Below are 20,787 nucleotides of genomic sequence, written 5' to 3' on the forward strand. Positions count from 1 at the left end.
AAAATAACCTATACAAATAGCTCCAATTATTGTTGTGAGATACCCAGAGGAAAGGATTATGTGTGATTTCTTGCATTATCTGGAGGGGAAAGTCGCACAACCAGAACATAGAAGTAAGAATAGTAACTTAAAAATATCAATGAAAAGGACGATTTCTAAATGTTACTATCAGTACTTTGTTGTTAAGGATAAAATTCATTCTTCATTCAATGTATTCATATTGGTATACTAAATGCATTTAATTTTTTAAAAATTTACTCTCATGATACACCTAAGACATAAGTGGTACTTATCCTATTTGACAGTAAAGGAAACTGAGTTTCTGAAAGACTAATTTATTTGCCCAGGGTCAAAAATAAATAAAAAGGAAGTGGCTAGTATGGTACTGGCACAAAAACAGAAATATAGATCAATGGAACAGGATAGAAAGCCCAGAGATAAACCCACACACATATGGTCACCTTATTTTTGATAAAGGAGGCAAGAATATACAATGGAGAAAAGACAGCCTCTTCAATAAGTTGTGCTGGAAAAACTGGACAGATACATGTAAAAGAATGAAATTAGAACACTCCCTAACACCATACACAAAAATAAACTGCAAATGGATTAAAGACCTAAAGGTAAGGCCAGACACTATAAAACTCTTAGAGGAAAACATATGCAGAACACTCTATGACATAAATCACAGCAAGATCCTTTCTGACCCACCTCCTAGAGAAATGGAAATAAAAACAAAAATAAACAAATGGGACCTAATGAAACTCAAAAGCTTTTGCACAGCAAAGGAAACCATAAACAAGACGAAAAGGCAACCCTCAGAATGGGAGAAGATATTTGCAAATGAAGCAACTGACAAAGATTTAATCTCCAAAATATACAAGCAGCTCATGCAGCTCAATATCAAAAAAACAAACAACCCAATCCAAAAATGGGCAAAAGACCTAAATAGACATTTCTCCCAAGAAGATATACAGATGGCCAACAAACACATGAAAGAATTCTCAACATCATTAATCATTAGAGAAATGCAAATCAAAACTACAATGAGGTATCACCTCACACCAGTCAGAATGGCCATCATCAAAAAATCTACAAACAATAAATGCTGGAGAGGGTGTGGAGAAAAGGGAACCCTCTTGCACTGTTGGTGGGAATGTAAATTGATACAGCCACTATGGAGAACAGTATGGAGGTTCCATAAAAAACTAAAAATAGAACTACCATACGACCCAGCAATCCTACTACTGGGCTTATACCCTGGGAAAACCATAATTCAAAAAGAGTCATGTACCATAATGTTCATTGCAACTCTATTTACAATAGCCAGGACATGGAAGCAACCTAAGTGTCCATCGACAGATGAATGGATAAAGAAGATGTGGCACATATACACAATGGAATATTACTCAGCCACAAAAAGAAACGAAATTGAGTTATTTGTAGTGGGGTGGATGGACCTAGAGTCTGTCATACATAGTGAAATAAGTCAAAAAGAGAAAAACAAATACTGTATGCTAACACATATATATGGAATCTAAAAAAAAAAAAAAAGGTCATGAAGAACCTAGGGGCAGGATGGGAATAAAGACGCAGACCTACTAGAGAATGGACTTGAGGACACAGGGAGGGGGAAGGGTAAGCTAGGACAAAGTGAGAGAGTGGCATGGACATATATACACTACCAAATGTAAAATAGATAGCTAGTGGGAAGCAGCTGCATAGCACAGGGAGATCAGCTCCGTGCTTTGTGATCACCTAGAGGGGTGGGATAGAGAGGGTGGAACGGAGGGAGACACAAGAGGGAAGAGATATGGGGATATATCTATATGTATAGCTGATTCACTTTATTATAAAGCAGAAACTAACACACCATTGTAAAGCAATTATACTCCAATAAAGATGCTAAAAAAAAAAAAAAAAAGGAAATGGCTAAGCTGCAGATCAAACCAGTCATATGATTCCAGAGCTTATGTTTTAACCACCACTCAAATAAGTAAATTTTATCTTCATAATTCATAGAATCAATTTTTATTTTTCAGATCAATAGAGTTACCATCAGCCAATCAACTGCCTAATTTTTAAATGTTTTTTTTGAAATCATACTTTTAAAGATTTCTTTGTATTGCATCAACTCTATTACTAAGGTTCATACTGATTTTTGAGGCATATCACTCATTTAACATAAATTAATTCACTTAATGTTTAACAAATATCTACTGATTTGCTACTTTGTTCCAGTCATTTTGTCAAGTCCTAAGCATATAAAATGAAGAAACAAGGCATAAGGGTATTACAGATAGTACATTGTACATTCAATTTAAAGAACACACTCTATGAGAATATAAACAGATAAAACTTTATTTTTCTCTACTTACTTTATTTCAAATCTCTCTTTTTATTCTGGGATATTTCAGCCAGATCGCTTCATTTTTCCAGTTATTTTAGGTATGCAATTTTCTTAAATGGGTAATTAAACCTCACTTTTATGTATTAAAATGTACAGTCAAATACAACATCAAAACTTTAATAGCAACTAAGTCACAGCTCTTTTTTTTTAATCTCCCAACTCAGGCACAAATCTTGGCCCAATAACTTAAAGTAGAAGGTGGAAATATTGTCTTTAACTTACTTCTCACTTTCTTTCCCTTCCATTTTCCCATAGCTCCAGTGTTGGAAGAGAGGCAGAAAAGGATAATCTTCTACCACTGTAGTTTTCTTTCAGCTAACAGTAGCTCCTGGACAAATGCTAACTCTTTTGTAGAACAGAGTTGTGGGTTCTTTGGCGTGTTCCTCTCCCCACTCCCCAGGACCACTGCACAGTAGGCATGGGTAGTACACTACTTACCCTTGTGATCTCTTATAACCCTGCTTTGCTCCTAATCCCCACCAGCCAGGCTTCATTCCCGCACTTATTTGTTCTGGAGCCAGCTTGTCCTGACAGGCAGCTGTCACTCAATTATCTTTCCCAGTGTCCATGTGGCCAAAAGGAAACTCATGCACTGCCCTGCACATGGAGAAAATGCAGGTTTTTTCTACTGCCACCCTCTCTCTTACACCTAACTATCATCAAGGAAAGTTCCAGCCAAATGTCTGGCTTCTAAATTCATTACACAGGAAGTGAGTACTAATTTATATAGCTATCTACCCACAAAATTTAGGACACTAAAGTTACCATCTCCCATGAAATTTTTCACTATACTTCAGTTTAGTCTGGTATTTTTCAAAAAGTGTATCATGAAATCAATTTATTGAGTTTTGGCCAGCATTCTTTGCTATGGAGCAAAATGGATGGAATGGGATGGAATAGAATAGAATAGAATAGAATAGAATAGAATAGAATAGAATAGAATAGAATAGAATAGAATAGAATAGAATAGGATAGGATAGGATAGGATAGGATAGGATAGGATAGGATGGGATGGGATGGGATAGGATGGGATGGGATGGGATGGGATGGGATGGGATGGGATGGGTTGGGATGGGATGGGATGGGATGGAATGGAATGGAATGGGATGGGATGGGATGGAATGGAATGGAATGGAATGGAATAGAAATAACAGAACAAAGTAAGAGTAAATTTTAATTTAGTTACGTGCACACACACACATATACGCGTTGGGGTGTGCCCTAGAGTATGATTTAAAATATGTATTTTTACTGTGGTCCCAGCTGAAAAAAGTATCTGAAAGTCCCTGCACTAGTCCCGTGTAAGCACTAGCCCTTATGACTCTGCAGCATAATAAACTTTCAGCTGGGGAGTGAGATGGCCTCTCTTCTTTAAGGCAACCCAGTATGAATTGGTTCTCTTGGGGCACCCTTCGCTTGGTTTTCTGGATGGCAACTTCCTCCCATCTTGCACATGAAAACACTCTTCCTTAAGACCCTTATTTAGTCTTTTTCTAGAAAAAAACTCGAATCCTCTTTTTCATAGCTGGAAATAGGTGATAGCTAGAAATTTATAGTCGCTGGACTAGTTTTGGTAATTTTTAAAGTATTAGTATGGCTACATTTAGTACCTCTCTTTAGAACATAACAGTATTTATCAGTGCTCACAGATTTGGGGCTACAACCTAGATTCTAAAGCAACAGAACTTATTCCTTTCAGGTGTCATTACATTTGGTCATCATAAATTGAGAAAGTCTCTATGGAGACCAGTACCATTTGTTTTTGAAACCATTTTAACATGAATCGTGTATCTATGAAAGCAGTACAGTATAGTAGTTAATGATTAATATTCACTAATAGCTTTTAAAATACAGGTTTCCCTGTTCCTTTTTTTTTTCAAGTGCTTTTTCTTCCCCATTTTTATTGTGCATGCACCACATAGGGGAAGAAACTTCAAGCTTCTCCATACCCAACTACTATTTCCTTTCTCAGAGGGTCCCAATCCTGTGTGGCCCCAACAGAGATCCTAATATCAGGATGTAGCTACCCCTCCCAAGTCATAATCAGAAAACAACTTGAGGAAAGCAAACCCCTCTTTTCTAGTGAGACAAAGGCTCTCCCAGGGCAAAAGTCCTTAAGATTTAAACAAACATTTCCAGGAAACATAGTTCTCACTCCTTTTAAACAATGAGTATTTCAAGTAGACATCTTTCTGCACAACTCAAATTCTGGAAAAAACTACCGGATCTACTCAGTTCCTTCCTTGTCCAGCCTCTTCATTTTCCTTCTGTTTCTTTATGTCCAAGCACATTCCCATGACTCCAACCCTGCTTTTCTTGTCCGGCTCTCCATTCCTACCTCCCTTCAAATTACTACTATTGCAGGTTCCATTTCTTTAGATGACTTTTTCCCATCTCATCACGTTTTAATCAAGCTCACTGCTTCCAGCCTGGTCCAACTTTGATCCCACCAAAAGGCCCCTTCCACATTTCTATATAATAAAGGTTTGGAGGTATCATTTGGATGGTAAAACCAAGAGATCTCCCTATGCTTGTGTAACATGCCAGTGGTTGTTACTTGTATTGGGCTGGCCAAAAAGTTTGTTCGGGTTTTTCCAGAACATCCTATGAAAGAACTTTTTGGCCAGCCCAATGTGTTCATTTGGGTTGGAAGAATTTGAGACTCACAGAGATGGTGCGGGAGAGGTATGCCCAAAACCTCTCAGCCATCTCTTGGAACTGCCCTGCCCTCTGCTGCAAAGGAGATGCTTAAGGTTTTATACACGCTCTTCTTAAGCCATGCCTCTGGCTTTGACAGAACTATTGCAAAAACATTCTGAGCAGGAAGTGTGCAGTCATAGTCAACATCAAAGCCAGCTTTGACTATGCACTGTGGCAAATCACAGGATGTTTAAAGGGGCAGAAATGGGATGGGTACTCTAGAACTGTCTATTTGTCATTTCTTTACCCCATACAGTACATATTTTTTCCCCATAGAGCCCTGCAAGGAAGACAATTTTCAGTGTACGAATGGACAGTGTGTCCCGCTGGTGAATCTCTGTGACAGTTTTCCACACTGTAAGGATGGCTCAGATGAAGCACATTGTGGTACGTTTTATTTTTAGGAAAATACTTTTTATCAGCTTAACCTCTACATTTGGATTCTACAGACGTGAAAGGAAGATCATGACTATATTTATTAGGACATATTTTGGTACTCTGAGGTTATGATCTCCTGGTGATTTCAGCACTGCTGTCACCATTCTGGCTAGAACAAAAGCTAACATGCAAACTCTTGTTTCTGTTTGTTTGTTTGTTTAAACTTGACTACATTTAATAACTTTAAGTCTAGGACAACCCATCTTCAGGTAAAAAGCATAAAATACCACAGAGAGACAACAGCCCACACCAGGCACCCTAGCATCACTCTTATTAACTATTATACTCTGTACCTTGCCTACACACAGAGGCACCCTCATGCTCATCTATAACTGTCTTTCTTAGAATTGTTCCTTCACATGCTTGATTCTTCAGCATCTACTACTCTTCCTGCCTGCTACTCCTGCCCAGCCCCACTCCAGATCTCTATCACATTAGGAATAATGGCTGCTTTTACTCTGTCTTACTTTTATTTCCGAGCACATACTTAATGCTATTTATGACGTGCCATGCATTGTAACTAAGTGCTGTAAAACGATCTTAACGTAATTAGAATTAACTCTATTTCAGTCACGAGAAAGCTGAGGCTTGGAGGAGTTAAGGGGCTGCCAAAGATCACACACCTAGCAAGGGCTAGAGCTGTGTTTCCAGCCAAAGTCTGTCTAATTCTAAAGTCCATGCTGTTATTCTTTTTATAATAGGGAAAAAAATGTAAACATAACATTCACTTACAGAATTACAATATGGTGTCTGTGGGTAAAACTATGATGGGTGATATTTTATCTGTTTGATAAACTAGCTTAGCTTAACCCAATCCCCACTTAGCCACTAATGGCCTTAACACTCTATCCAAAATGGCTGTAAGATAGAGGGGAAGATGACGGAAACCAAACAGCAAAAGAATAAGGGCAAAGAAAATAGCTTCTGGAGAAAGAAGTAGGGAAAAAAATGCTTACAGTTATTCCTGAACTTGAGTTTTCCTTCTTTTAGAGAACACATTTGTAAGATATTCTCTTCAAAAAGCTTTATTTTCTGTTTATTTGCTGTATTGGTATGCAGTGTACTTGTATATCTCTGCCCTTTCCCTTTTTATTAGTCATATGAAAGAGCAAAATTAAGTCTACGGAATTTATCTTTTTCAACTTAAGACTTCCAGCATACTGTTACGAAAAATTACATACTATCAACCTCTAAACTCTAAATGTTAAGAACATTGTATGTTTAGTTTAGAGTCCATCATTTCCTTTTATCAACTTAGGTCACAATGACCCTATGTATGATCTGATCTCTTTAGTGCGTCTCTTCAATGGCACGACAAACCGTGGTTTGGTGCAGTTCAGAATCCAGAGCATATGGCATGTAGCTTGTGCTAAGAACTGGACGACCCAGATTTCAAATGATGTTTGTCAGCTGCTGGGACTAGGGTAAGTAATTCTACCCAGCTCTCTCTTAAATTATTCTCAAGCTTTTTTATGGGTTTCAAATTGGGTTTACTAAGAAATTTAAAATTTATGGAAGTTATGAATTTAGAAAATACACATGATCAAAAGGAAGAAAATAAAAAACTTGCCTAACCCCATTCTCAAACAACAACCACGGTTAATAACCTTTGTATAAATATTACATAAATATAAGTATATAGAAATAGTATATTACAAAATCATACAAAATACCATATTATGCTCTGTCTTGTAGCCTACTTACACATGAACATTTCTCATGTCATTAAATATTTCCTGTAGATTATTATTTTTAAGAAAAGGAAATATTCCATTTTATGCTATATTGTAATGTATATAACTAATCACAAGGGTAACGCAGAGAACACGCTTTTGCTGTATCTTTGCGACATGTTCATAATAGTTCTTTTAGAAGATTTGTATCAGTATAATTATTGTGAGAAAGAATATGCAAAATTACAAGACTTAATTCAAGTGACAATTCCATACTAATGATTCACCAAAAATTAACCTTACATCCCAGTTTAATATCATAATATATTACATTAAATATATAAGTTCACCATATTCATTTTTTACCTTCCCATCAGTCTCAAAAGTGATGAGGTGGAAAATGGTGGGTGATAAGTAGTAATAATTTACTTCATTTAAGCTGTATAATCTGTCAACTCTAATTCACCATTCTGATCCTTTGGTATTCAAGATTTGAGAGGTTTAACCATATTGGGTCACATATGGTTATTTATCACTCATAGCACTATATTATTTACCAGGTTGGCCTGTAAACTAAGAAGTCTATAAATGTAAGACCCATGTCTATTTTATCCATTATTGCATTGCTAACATCTAGACTTATCCTTGTTTCAAAATACAGGTGCTATAAAACATTTGTTGAATCAATAAATTATTTTTTATGTATAAGTATATATGTAAATATAAATATAAATATTTCTAGCTAAATAAATGTATGCCGGAAGTATACATTTGCCAGTTATAAATCATTATAATTTCCTTTCTGCCTTGAACTGGAGAATTGTTTTCTAATTTATTTTAGAAGATTACATAAAGTTACAAAGGAAAATAATTTAAGTCCACATCCACCTATACTCCCAGCATTTCCAAGTTATCTCAGCTATTTCTAGTTCATCAAAATCAAAGGTGATTGATTGCTTTCCTCTTAAGGGGCCCTTCTTTCTGATTAGTAATTCATAGAGTCATCATGTTATACACAGATTTTTGAAATTTATTTCAAAATGTTTATTTTTTAACCCAAAACATATTTTCCACTAGAAATAATGTTAGTGCAGTGGTTAGATCCTGGTTTAGCCCATAATAGCTGTTTAATTTCTAGTAGACTTGGAGAGTTATATTGATTACCAGTGCCAAAAATAGCACCTAACCGCCACATAGAGATATTTTACAATAGGAAAATGTGTTGAGGTCCCAGTCAGAGTGTCAGAAATGCTCTATAACTTCTTGGATACTAGAAGTTGGATAACTACTAGTTGGATTGAGAGCTTTCAGCTCCCTTTACCTCCCAAAATGCTGTTCCTTCAGAATGGGAACTCCCCAGCTCCAAGTCTCATGCAAGTGATGTCATCCTCATCAGAAAGGCAGTTCCTATCAAATCCAAATGGAGGAAGTAAGTTTTACCATCCATCATGTAAATAATCATCAATTTGGTTTATGTGTATTATTTGGAAACCTTGCAATTTATATATATTTATCCCTTTTATTATACATTATAGTTTGTGTTCTAACAAAAACCCTTTTAACCTGGGGAGCTTTGAGACATAAAGCGTCTTAGAGGAGGGTAGATTAGGGGAAATAATGTTTTTTGATGAAGAATCAACAAAACACTGAAATGGACAATTGTTTATCCCCACTTCAAGTAAAGCACTGGATAAGTGGCGCTGACTCCAGGTTCCTACCTTAATGTTGATTTTAGCTCAATAGCAAGTTCATGCAGGTGAGGCCCTAGGAAGTCCTTTGCTTCCACTACTAAACTTGCCAGTAATGCTGAGGAGCTATTTTATAGACTCAGAAACTTAGTAAAATTTAGGCTGAGGAGATGGGTTACTTGACCATGTGTCCACAATTGATGAATCTAAATGCCCTGGATGATTGGACTTTTACTACACAGGAGCTTGAGTTCCAATTCATCACCTAAGCATCACTATATGCTTATAAACACAGGTGTTCTTTCCACTGTGGTTTGTGAATCTTAGCTGAATTGTTTCCTCAAGGATAGATCGGGGTTAAGATGAATCATTTACAAAGATCAAAGTGACTAATATCTTCTTTGGCAGAAATATTTTGAATGCATTTGAATAAAATTTGTTGGGTGATTACATAATGCTGATTCCTTCAGTTGCATGAGAGAACATATTGGAAAGGAAACATTTATCTTTATTATTTTTTAATAGTTGCTAATATGAATATATTATTTTATTTACTCCCAGATCGGAAATCTAAGCATTGGTAATGATATTGTGCCTGGTCTTCAGATGAATGAGACATGGTTTTTGCTTTAAATGCTTATGTGGTGGAGATAGACACATAAATAAGCTGATTCACTTTGTTATAAAGCAGAAACTAACACACCATTGTAAAGCAATTATACTCCAATAAAGATGTTAAAAAAAAAAGAATTACAACATAATGTGATAAATACAATGTGCTGTAGGAGAATCTATACTCAATTTGGGCATGTCAGGAAAGGCTTTCTAGAAAATGGCCTGAGCTGTGTGGCTGACAGCCAATTCCACACAACTATCTATTTACATGTTTTTCCCCCAACCAGATTTTACTCTCTAGTTCACTGACCTCATTTCTAATGACTCACGGTCCTTCCAGATGGAGACAGGGACAGAGAACTAGATTTTTTTAGTGTGTGAAAAGCGAGTAGTACATCACACTCTTGGATACAATATTTTTCGTGAAGGTCAGGCACTTGTTTTCTTCAGAAATGAGTCAGGTAATCTCTGCAAAGACTTTAATCGTTGGGCCTGCACTTATTAAATAGGCTCCATAGTGCTCTAGTAATTGAAAGAAAGTTAGAGCCTCAATGAGAATTTGTCTAGAGTGGTGCACGGTAATGAAAGAAAACTTGGCAAGTTGAAAATGATGTGTTTGGTACAGTGGGAAGTAATTTAGGAGTCAATTTATTAAAAAGGCACTGTAGTCTCTCAAGATTATTTATTCAGATAGGGTACAAAATACAATTCCCCACAGATTCTAGTAAATCATATGAGGCAGATTTCATCAGCCTTTCCTTTTCTAAATGAAACATTTTCATTCCCTGCCATTGATAGCTGCATAAGTAAAAAGTACTTTGAATAACATTTTCGTGTCTCTGATCAAAGTATGAAAGAAAACATTTTATACTGATGCAAGAATAAATGTTAAGGAAACTTAGAGTAGTGATTTTTAAAATGGTATTTCCTAGGAAAGCACACTACCCTGTTACTAACCCAGTAAATGAACTATGCAGTTGTTTTGCCTTGCTAAGCGATTAAAAACAAGAAGTCATCAGGTCTGTACAGCTCTACAAAATTCAGGAAATACTAATGTTTTAAAAATAGAGTTAGTTATATGTATCCCCATGAGGCAGCCCTATGAGGAGCTGGAGTTAATTTTTAAATCACATAATAGTCCTGGCTAGATACCTTCAGTTCAAATATCAAAATCATCAAGTTGAGCCTCTCATTCTGAAACCCCAAATAAGAAACAGAATTACTTCAATGTTCTTCCATTTCAGAGGTGTTTCAAAAATTTTGGGGGTGTGGTGAGGGGTAAAATTTGTTTAAATTAACCTTCCAAATAAATAGAGCATGATAATTTAATTTCCTGTGTAAGCACTACAGCAAATTTGTATTCACAATTTAGCACTAAAAATAGGTTGCTGGAAAACTGAAAATAGAACCTGTGTTTCCTATTAGTTTAAGAAATTGGTAGAAAAATAATGCTCCTCTTCTTGACTATATTTTCTGTCAGTGTCCCCAGATTTTCAACTATGTGGGAAAAAGCCTTAACATAAAACAACAACAAAGATTAGATATAGGAATTAATAGAAAAAATATAACTACTACATTCAACTTTAAATGATTTCTTTTTATTTGCTAACTTGACACAAAAATAAGTAAATAATATTTTCTGTTATTTTTAAATTTTAATTTACAAGTCCAACACCAAAGGAAATTTTAATTTTAGTCTTAGCTATGTCCCTAGGGTGGGATGGGTAAGGCAGTGAGCTGGTCGGGTAGGGGGAGCTGGGGGGAGGGGGCGAAAAGAAATTTTATTTTACTTGGTTTAACTGACCTAGCTAAAAAGCTCATCATTTGCCAGAATTGCAATTTATAACTCTGATGGGTTTTTTTTTTTCCTGTTTTAGAATTAGAAATGCATTAATTAAAAATAAGTAAAGAGAAAATAATAGCAAACTGCTGTAATTGTGTAACTTCCTAAGATTCATCTTAGGCTTATTATCTAACAAGGTTGGAGAAAATACAGTGGCTAGGTAATTACATCTGCTATGGGCAAGGGCATGAAAGCAAGCGTACCACCGTACCACTGATTTGTAATCCAGAAGCTAGATCAGCAGCTCCCAGACCTGGTGATGCATTACAATCACCCGGTCATGGTCCCAGACATTCAGATTCAGGGTGGTCTAGGTCAGTGGTTCCCAGTGTGTGATTTTAGAAGCAAATTAGTAACTGAATCACTTTGCTGTACAGCAGAAATTAACACAACTTTTTAAATCAACTATACTTCAATAAAATGAATTTAAAAAAAAAAAGAAGCAAACTAGCAGCATCTGCAACACCTGGGATGCATGTATACAGATGCATATTCTGGAACCGCCACCTCAGACCCACTCGTCCGAAAGTCTAGAGCAGGGCACAGCAATCTGTGAATAGTTCTTCAGGTGATTCTGCTGTTCACTGAAGTTTGAGAACCACTATCTAGTGTAGGTGTCCTTAGCCTTCTTTTGTGTGTGTCATGGGCATTTTTGGCAGTCTGGTGAAACTTGCCAACCTCTTCTTAAGTTCATATTTTTGCATAAAGTAAAATACACATAATTATAAAGAAAATTCATTACACTGAAAAAAGTTATCAAAGTATTAAAAATACAGTGTGGTATTACATATTTCTTTATTAACGTTGTAAATCATCTTCTGCAACACAGTTGTTTAGTCTATAAAAGTTTGTTAACAGAGTTGGGGATTTTATTTGTTTGTTTTTGTCTTTGTTTTTGTTTTTTACTCAAAGACTTTTTTTTTTCACTTAAAGTTTGTTACATAAAAACAACAAGATATTATGGTTTTCCCCAAACCAAAATATCTTCACCATTCCCTTAAATCCTGTTGTTTGGGGAGGGGGAGGGAGGCTTCGATATTCGAAAATAGAAACAGATAAGGACAGGAGAAAACTATCATCCCTTGAATATATTCTCAACAGTTCAATTTTTCAGTTCTGAGATTTTGTTTCTAAAAAATAGATGGTGACTTAACATATCATTGTTAACCTTTTATTTTGCCAAGAATATTTTAATATTGAATATATCTTTATCGTCTCCATCATTTCTTAAAATAAGAAATAGTTTGTCGTAGAGTTCTGCTGCTTATATTCTGTTTACTATGAATACAAACTGGAATAAATTGTGTTCAGTCTGAAAAAGGTGAGCTTGATTTGGAAGGATTTGAAATGCAGGTACTCTGTCTCCAATTAAATTCCAACTTTTAACATCCAGCACTGACACCTGGAAATATTTGTATGAACTGATGGCCTCTATACACCACTCTTAGGTTGCTGATACCAATATTTACAACAAAAAATTTAATTATGGGAGTATTTTAGAAGTTTTTTCCAAAAGAATGTTTTTTCCAGTTGTTCTCAATAACCCAAAACAATATACCTGCACCATTAACTGCAGTCTTTTCTCATGTAAAGTTTGAGGCTGCATATATAGAGCACGATCTTAGAATACAAGCTTTATGTGTGTCATTTTTTCCATGTGTATACATAATCTCTATTTTTCTCAGCCAGATAGTGAAAACATCACTATGGAACAGCACTTCAGAATCCCAGGGTAGCACATTCAGTGTTTACTAAATAGCCTATTCTTAAAGCTTTGCCTCTAGTCTTTCTTCTAGAATAGGCATGTGCTAAAAATTTAACTGCCAATCCCATCAGCGCAATGCCAGTGGTAGGTGTGTAATAAATAGGTACTAGATTAAAAACTGATTTATAAATAATTTTTCAATATTTTTTCAATTTAATTTTGTTTTGAGTTTCCAGAGAAATTAATGCATCCCCTCAGGATCTGTCTTTAAAAAGACAGCTAAGCAATAGACTAAAAACAGCTAGAGATAATAGAAGTCTTAAATCCACAACTCAGATGTATATTTTTAATGAATTACTCTTCTAGATGTCCCCCCACGTAGTCATGAGTGCTGTCAAATGACAAAACTAAAACAATTTAATAACGAGTTTGACTTCCTTTATTCAAGAGTAAACAGCCCATGGATTGGGGGTACAGTGCCTCACAAGCAGGGGAGCACTATTCCTGAAGGATTTGGGGCAAGAGTGAGTTTTATGGAACATTAGAAGAGACAATGAAGGTCAGGGATTTCCTTATAGGCCTATAGGCTACCAGGTCCTATTTTCTAGGGTAAGGTGAGCTAGCTAAACCTGAGTTGGAAGATTGTGACTGGTGTTACATTTTCTTTCTACATTTCAGGAAGTGAAGCACTTCCTATAAGTGTAGGCTGACTTAGGTTTAGATTTGTGACGTGGGCCAGGCCCCTGGGTGACCACCATTTTGTGGGTCCTGATATATGAATTAACTTTATCAGTGGCTTAAACAGATTGCTTATAGTAAGATTACTATAGGTAACTAGAAGTCACTTTGGAAGCCAACGAGCAGACCGCTGAACAAGTAAAGGATTAGGTATTTTATTTGACTATGAGAGTGGTTTGCGACTAGGAAGCATCAGAATCACCTGGAAGGTTTGTTAAAAGACTCATCACGGGATCTCACCCCCAGAGTTTCAAAATTGTGGGTGGATCTGGGATAGAGCTGGGTGATTTGCAACTAACCCCTGGTGAGGCTAATACTGCTTATCTGGATTACACACCTGGAAAATCTTTCATCATGGAGAGTCGGGAACATAGAAAACTACCTAGAAGGATATCCAACACACATAGGCATTCAGCAGAATGATACTGAGAACATGAACCAAAAGCAGTAAAAGAAGACAGACATCTAAAAGGGAGATCGGAGAGTAATTAGGATCCACCAACTTGTCCCTCCCAGTCAAGAGGTACACTAACCAACCAATTCCAATGATGTTTCTGGAGCCTTCATGCAAAGTCAACACAACTAGAGCCTCTTCAAATTGGATAGACATTCCTTGATATTCTCAAAAGTCAAGATTAGTGTTGATGAATTGTACCAGAAGATGTACCGATGGTAAAATTCAGTCCTCTAAAATCTCTTTTGATCCACATCCTGTCTTCCCTAAATGTGTGAGTCCTTAACTAAAAGATTCCTGCAGTGGTAAAGTCCTTCCTGATCTAGAGCATTCCTGACCTTCTACATCCTCTGCTGCCATTTGAGATCTTTTTTTTTTTAACTGAAGTATAGTAAACTTACAATATTATATTAATTTCAGGTGTACAACATATTGGATATTTTTATAGATTACACACTGTCAGAGAGGAAGAAATTTTCCTCTACCCTTCTATAGCTTCTTCTGGCTGGTCTAAGAATTAAATTGACATGAGACAGATTAATAGGAAGTTTCTACCTCTTAATCTACCTCTTTTTCCCTCCTTCCACCCATTTCCCCTCTGGCAACCCCTGTTTGTTCTTTGTATCTGTGAACAAACCCCTGTTTGTTGTTTGTATCTGTGAGTCTGTTTCTACTTTGTTATATTTGCTCACTTGTTTTGTTTTTTAGAAAACATCCAGTATTTGTCTTTCTCTGTCTGACTTATTTTGCTTAGCATAATACCCTCCAGGTCCATCCATTTTGTCATAAATGACAAGATTTCATTCTTTTTTATGGCTGAGTAATATTCCAGTGTGTGTGTGTGTGTGTGTGTGTGTGTACCACATCTTATTTATCCATTCATCTGTCGATGGGCACATAGGTTGCTTCCATATCTTGGCTATTGTAAATAATGCTGCTATGAACTTTGAGTTGCATGTATCTTTTCAAATTAGTGTTTTCCTTTTCCTTGGATGTCTTTATGCTTGTTTTGTTTTCTGAGCTATAAAAAATGTATTTTATATAAGTCCTTAAATAAGATGATTCTTCTTCCCACATGGAAGGAATATCTTAATCTTTAGCAATAATAGTAGCAACACTCATTTTTCCTTTGGTAAATCCATTTCAGATTTTATCAAAGGAATGGTGATTGATTTCTGTGCTTGAGTTACGTTTATCTGTTTATAAAATGAAAGTGCAAGATGATAAATTCTGGGACATTAAATACAAGCTCCATTGTTCCAGTTCTCTGTTCAGTGAATGAAAGGTATCAGACACTTTCAGTTTCTTTAAGGTGTTGTCTTACCTGAAAGAGAAAGGAAACACCCTCTACTTCGTTCTTTTCCTCTTACTGATCATAACAGCCATGAGTGTTCCTTGGAAACTTCCTCTATGCACACAGACAGAAAAGGGTCAGCATTAACTATAGCCTGGGAAAAACACTGGACCTTCTTTTGAAGAGGGAGTGGGTGGGTCTTTCAAGATACTCCAAAAGATAAGAACCACATCATCTCCCTGCCAGCCCAGAGAAGATAGCAGGAATCAGGATGTTTCCAGCCTAAAGGCATATTTTTATATGAAGATTAAAATCTGGAATAAATAAAAGGCAAGAAAAAGATTAGAAAGTGAGAAGCTAAAAGTTTCCAGCTAAACCTAGGGAAGAGTGGATAATTAAAAGAAATCTTCAGTGAAGGCTCACAGTTGAGAGCATGGCGTTATATAACAGGTTTTCAGGGATAAGAAAGACCAGTAACTTAATGTCTTTTGTCACATGGAGGTGTCTTTTTATCCCATTCTGGCTCACCATTTGACACTTGGAGGTACAGGCCTCATACTCCCTCTTTTAGAGCAAAAACATAGCTTCCGATTTTAAATTAGGGCAGTTAGGCTTTGAATTGAATGAAATATCAAGAACAAAGCAACAAAGGTAAACACTGAAGATCTCCTTTTTCTACGTTGTTCTTAGGCAACGTGCATTTTTTTTAAAAGATGAATTACACTCAACAGGAAAAAAAAATTAATAAATTATGTTGCAGCAATTCTTTGAAGTTGTCATTATAATTGACCATTATAGAAATTGTTGGACAACATAGAAAAGTCGAATGAAACAAATCAGACACTCAAATGACATATGCACTGATTTTAACTCTGTTAAATAACATATATGAGCAGGCAAACAAGAACTAGAGGTATTACGCAAAAACTAAAATTACATTTTATGTCATTATGAGTAACTCTACTGAGTTGTACCATCTTTTAGACATCAAAACATTTGAAGCTTAATATTAAAATGTTAATCTCTTTGCCTGGAATTTCATAATTTATTTCAATGTCCACAGCATTAAATAACTAGAAGTTTCATTTATGACTTTTTTGTTTGTGTTTTTGTTTTGTCCGCGTGCTTTTCCCTAGGAGTGGAAACTCATCCATGCCAATCTTTTCTACTGGACATGGACCGTTTGTACAACTAAACACAACACCTAACGGCAGCTTAATACTAACACCAAGGTGGGTCCCAAAATGTGTTCTTCGACTAGTTGTACATAGACAGGAAAGAAGGTGGATTTTGAAGTCAGATTTTAATACCACCATATATGCCACATAATCTTGAAAGTTATTTAATTTTTTTGTTATTCAGGTAATCTCAAACAGTATCTAATCGATCCTATCAGATAACATTGCCTAATCCTCATATACATATGGTAAGAGGGTCAAATGAAGTATTATAGTGTAATTAGAGAGCACACTGATAGAGATTCAATAAGTTTTACTTCCACATTCTTTTTATCCATACTCTTGGATTTATAAACAAGTAAACCCCATAGAAAGAAATTGTGAGAGTTGGAATAAATACGTCCAATGTTGATCAGACTAAAAAGAGTGACACAATTAGTTATCATCAAAAGAGAAGAAAGGGACACAAAAGTCATGGTATTCTTTTCTCTAGCAAATAGAACATGGTTATTAAGTGAAAGAGTACAGACTTCAAGTTGTGCCTGCATTTTCTCCTTTGCTCTTTACAATTAGGTTCACTTTTACAGCTTTTACTGATGTTTTAAAAAGCAGCATCCTTCCTGTATTCAAAGATCTGTTTTAGCTTAGATTATGTCATTTCTGCTGTTTGGGAATTAATGATAACTGCGGTTGAAATTGGCTTCTGAATTTTACAGTTCCATTAAAGGCCAGCTTGGATGGGAAGAAAGTAACTTCCAGAAGAAGCTGTAACAACAGACAAGGATTTAAGATATCATTGCTGTTGCATTAGCTTGAAGTTCTTTGTTTAATACACTTAAGGGTGAAAAGTGAAATTATATAATTACTCAGCTATTCATGAAAAGTTGCCATTTCTGTGAGCTCAACCAGTAAAACAGATTGTTAAAGGAGTATTTTTAGTACCAAAGTACTTTGCAGTTGAATATTTTATATGAATATTTGCAGGGCCTTGACTGATTTTATTAGTCTCATCGAGGGTGAAGCAAAGCATCTGCAAGTGAGAAAGTGGCCTACTAGATTTCCTTTCTATAAAGCATGTCTAAATTTGCATTACCATTATAGATCTTGAACAGTGTGTATGCTGAGAATGTCTCTTATTTATATTTTATAGACATTTAAGAATCAGTTAGAAAAAAAGGAAAAAGTACAGAATAGTTTATATTAATTATATGCATATTTAAAATAAGAACTAGTTTATTCCATGCTTATAAACAAAACGCCAGTATCATTATACATTGATGTCTTTATTGTATGTATGTTCATGTTATTTGAAAGAGACACCATTTACACACAAAGACACTTGAAACTTTCATCACATCAATAATCCAGAACGTTCTTAATCTCTTCCTTAATTAGCCACCTTATACTGGGTTGACAGGAAATCAGACATATATGCACTTAGTTAGTATGTATGTATGTATGTATTTATTTATTTATTGCAGAAATACATTTATTGCCCCATGAAATCTGGTGTTTTTGAAAACACCCTTTCACTAGGGGTCATAATAAAAAAATTAGGAAAGGAAGAGGATATCAAAGAAGATGATTCTTCCAACTATGAAGATCGACTTAGATCCCCATTTTTTTCTCCTATTATGAGGCATATGCATGACTAGACTACTATTTTCCCACCACTGAGAGAAGGCCATTCAACATGGTACCAGCAATCTGACCTGATATAACTGGAAATGTACAATTCATGCTGCTGCCAGTATTGGGTTTCCCTTTCCTCCAATTCTTTGTCTAGTAGCCCTAGATAACAAAGAAAATTTTTGACTTAATATATATTGATTGACAATGTGTTCTAAGCATGGTGCTAGGTACAGGATATAGAGTGCTTATCAACAGTTTATTGAATGCCTGTCCTGTGACAGATGCTGTGGTAGAAACATCGCAATGTTACAGAGGTTATTTCTAGTCCATGAAAAAGCTCTTTGACTTAAGTAGCATGGCTCCACTGTAAGGATGAGGAGAAAAGCCTGGTGTTGATAAGTGACTTGGACTCGTTCACAAAGCTGGAGGCAACATGAGATTCTAACCCAGGTTTATCTGGCTTCAAAGCCCTCCACTTTCCATTCTACTGTGCTACCTCTGAACTCTCCAAGGCAGCATATCACTTTAAATAACAGTTCTGGAAAGGAAAAAGAAAGGAAAAAGGCCACATGTTGGGCATATATAGGGAGAGAAATCAGTTCATTTTGTCAACACAGTAGATACAAACTCATCCATTTGTATCCCAATATTGTCCCACTGGGCTGAGAGCAAGACACAGGATCATGACATTGACTTTTTTCCCATACAGAGGGCTGACCTAATTCTGACTCCAGGACCGAAGGCCAGGACAGTTATTCTATTTTTCTCTAATCTCTATAATGTACCTGGACAAAGGTACTCACTGCTCACTCCGACCAGAAGTGAAGCAACTTACTGCTATATACTGAGACCCTACACGTGTGTTTGTGTATGAAAATTTTGATTAACCAAAACACTTGAAGAATGAGGTGTTAAGCCCAGTTTAATTCTCTGGTAACCATTAAGTTAACCAAAGACTTTTCTGTGCTTGCTGAAAAGAAATTCATCCATTTTTTTACAGACCACAGAGTCTTAAACATTGTTTAACACCTAAAAATGATGAACCATTTTGAATATGAGTTTTCATTGATGGATATTGTAGATGTAGAAAGTTTGAATGAAACTTGACAGTGTGCTGGGGCACATCCTAAAAACGACTTCTCTCCTAACCATGGGTGGATAGCAGAAGAAGCGTTAACTGAGGCTTCTTCTTTGGGGAATTACGAATGCATAGTGATATATCTATATCTAGATAGATATACCTACATGCACATTGCTGATTAATAAAATGTATATTTACTTATATTTCAATTGGCTATGTCTGCTCTCGGGATTTGTCAGACAACATGAATGCATGTAATTTCAAGTAATCCTTATCATGTATGTTCCAGACACACTGAATTGTTTTATTGTACTTAATGATCTCATATGCATCTTGGGTCATGTTTTGTGTTTTTTCACTTGTTCTTCCCTAAAATTTCAAGCACCTAAAAAATATGCACAATAGGTGTTGTTAAATATGTAAATAGAAACCATTAAAATTATATGTGTGCATATGTGTGTTTTAATGCAAACGATAGCTACAGTAGCTGCCATCAGGAAAAAGTGTGGGCAAGTACTTTAATTCCTTGTGTTATACTGATCTCTAGTGGTTAGTACGTATAACACATTTTAAATTTTTTCTTTGTTTTAATTTTTCTTTAGAACTCTTGGCTTTGAAAAAAGTTGGTATCCAAATATTTAAACGGGTAGTGAGTTTTTAATTATTTATGCCTGCACTTTATTTTATATTTACATGTCTGCCTCCCTTGAAAGCAGGACTCATGATTCATTCATCATTGAATTCCCTGAATAAAGTACACAGCCTCACACACAGTTTTGGCCCCTGAATAGTTGTCTCGTTAGCAATACTGAGGCATATTCTGTATTATAGAATGGTGAAATCCAAGGTTGGTTCACAGAAACTAACAGTAGCTACCGTTCATCAAGTATTCATTGTGTATAACGCACAATAATAATTCCATTGCAAATATTTCTTTACTTCTCACAAAACTCCAATAAAGTACTATTGCCCCTGTTTTATGGATGTTAAAACTGAGTCTTGGGGATATTGAGCAACTTATCCAAAATCACATGAAGAGTAAACAGTAGAGTTAAAGATACAAACTCAACTTTATTTGACTTTGAGGATTTTCTGCTGTACATTTTATGTATGACACATTTAAAAGTCCATTTTATTAAAGAGAAAAAATAGGATAACTTACACTATGTTTTGCTTTAAAATGTTGTGTGCACCATTTTTGAAATACAGTTGTTCTTCTATTACAGTAAACAGTGCTTAGAGGATTCACTGATTCTGTTACAATGTAACCATAAATGTAAGTAAATATTTCCTCCTGTTCTCCTTCAAGCCTTCAGTTTAAAATTCTATTTCTTTTTC

General features: G+C 35.7%; 1 protein-coding gene across 1 annotated transcript in view; it reads left to right on the forward strand.

Moving 5' to 3' along the window:
• TMPRSS15 (transmembrane serine protease 15) overlaps positions 1 to 20,787 on the forward strand; it is a 134,656-nt gene that overhangs the window by 85,122 nt on the left and 28,747 nt on the right. The window contains exons 17-20 of the mRNA XM_061192958.1: positions 5,387 to 5,497; positions 6,843 to 6,972; positions 16,695 to 16,790; positions 20,676 to 20,725. Of these exons, the coding sequence (XP_061048941.1) occupies positions 5,387 to 5,497; positions 6,843 to 6,972; positions 16,695 to 16,790; positions 20,676 to 20,725 (387 nt within the window). The remainder of the gene's footprint in view (positions 1 to 5,386; positions 5,498 to 6,842; positions 6,973 to 16,694; positions 16,791 to 20,675; positions 20,726 to 20,787) is intronic.

Source organism: Eubalaena glacialis, chromosome 6 (genome assembly GCF_028564815.1).
Source record: "Eubalaena glacialis isolate mEubGla1 chromosome 6, mEubGla1.1.hap2.+ XY, whole genome shotgun sequence".
In the NCBI taxonomy this organism is placed as follows: Eukaryota; Metazoa; Chordata; class Mammalia; order Artiodactyla; family Balaenidae; genus Eubalaena; species Eubalaena glacialis.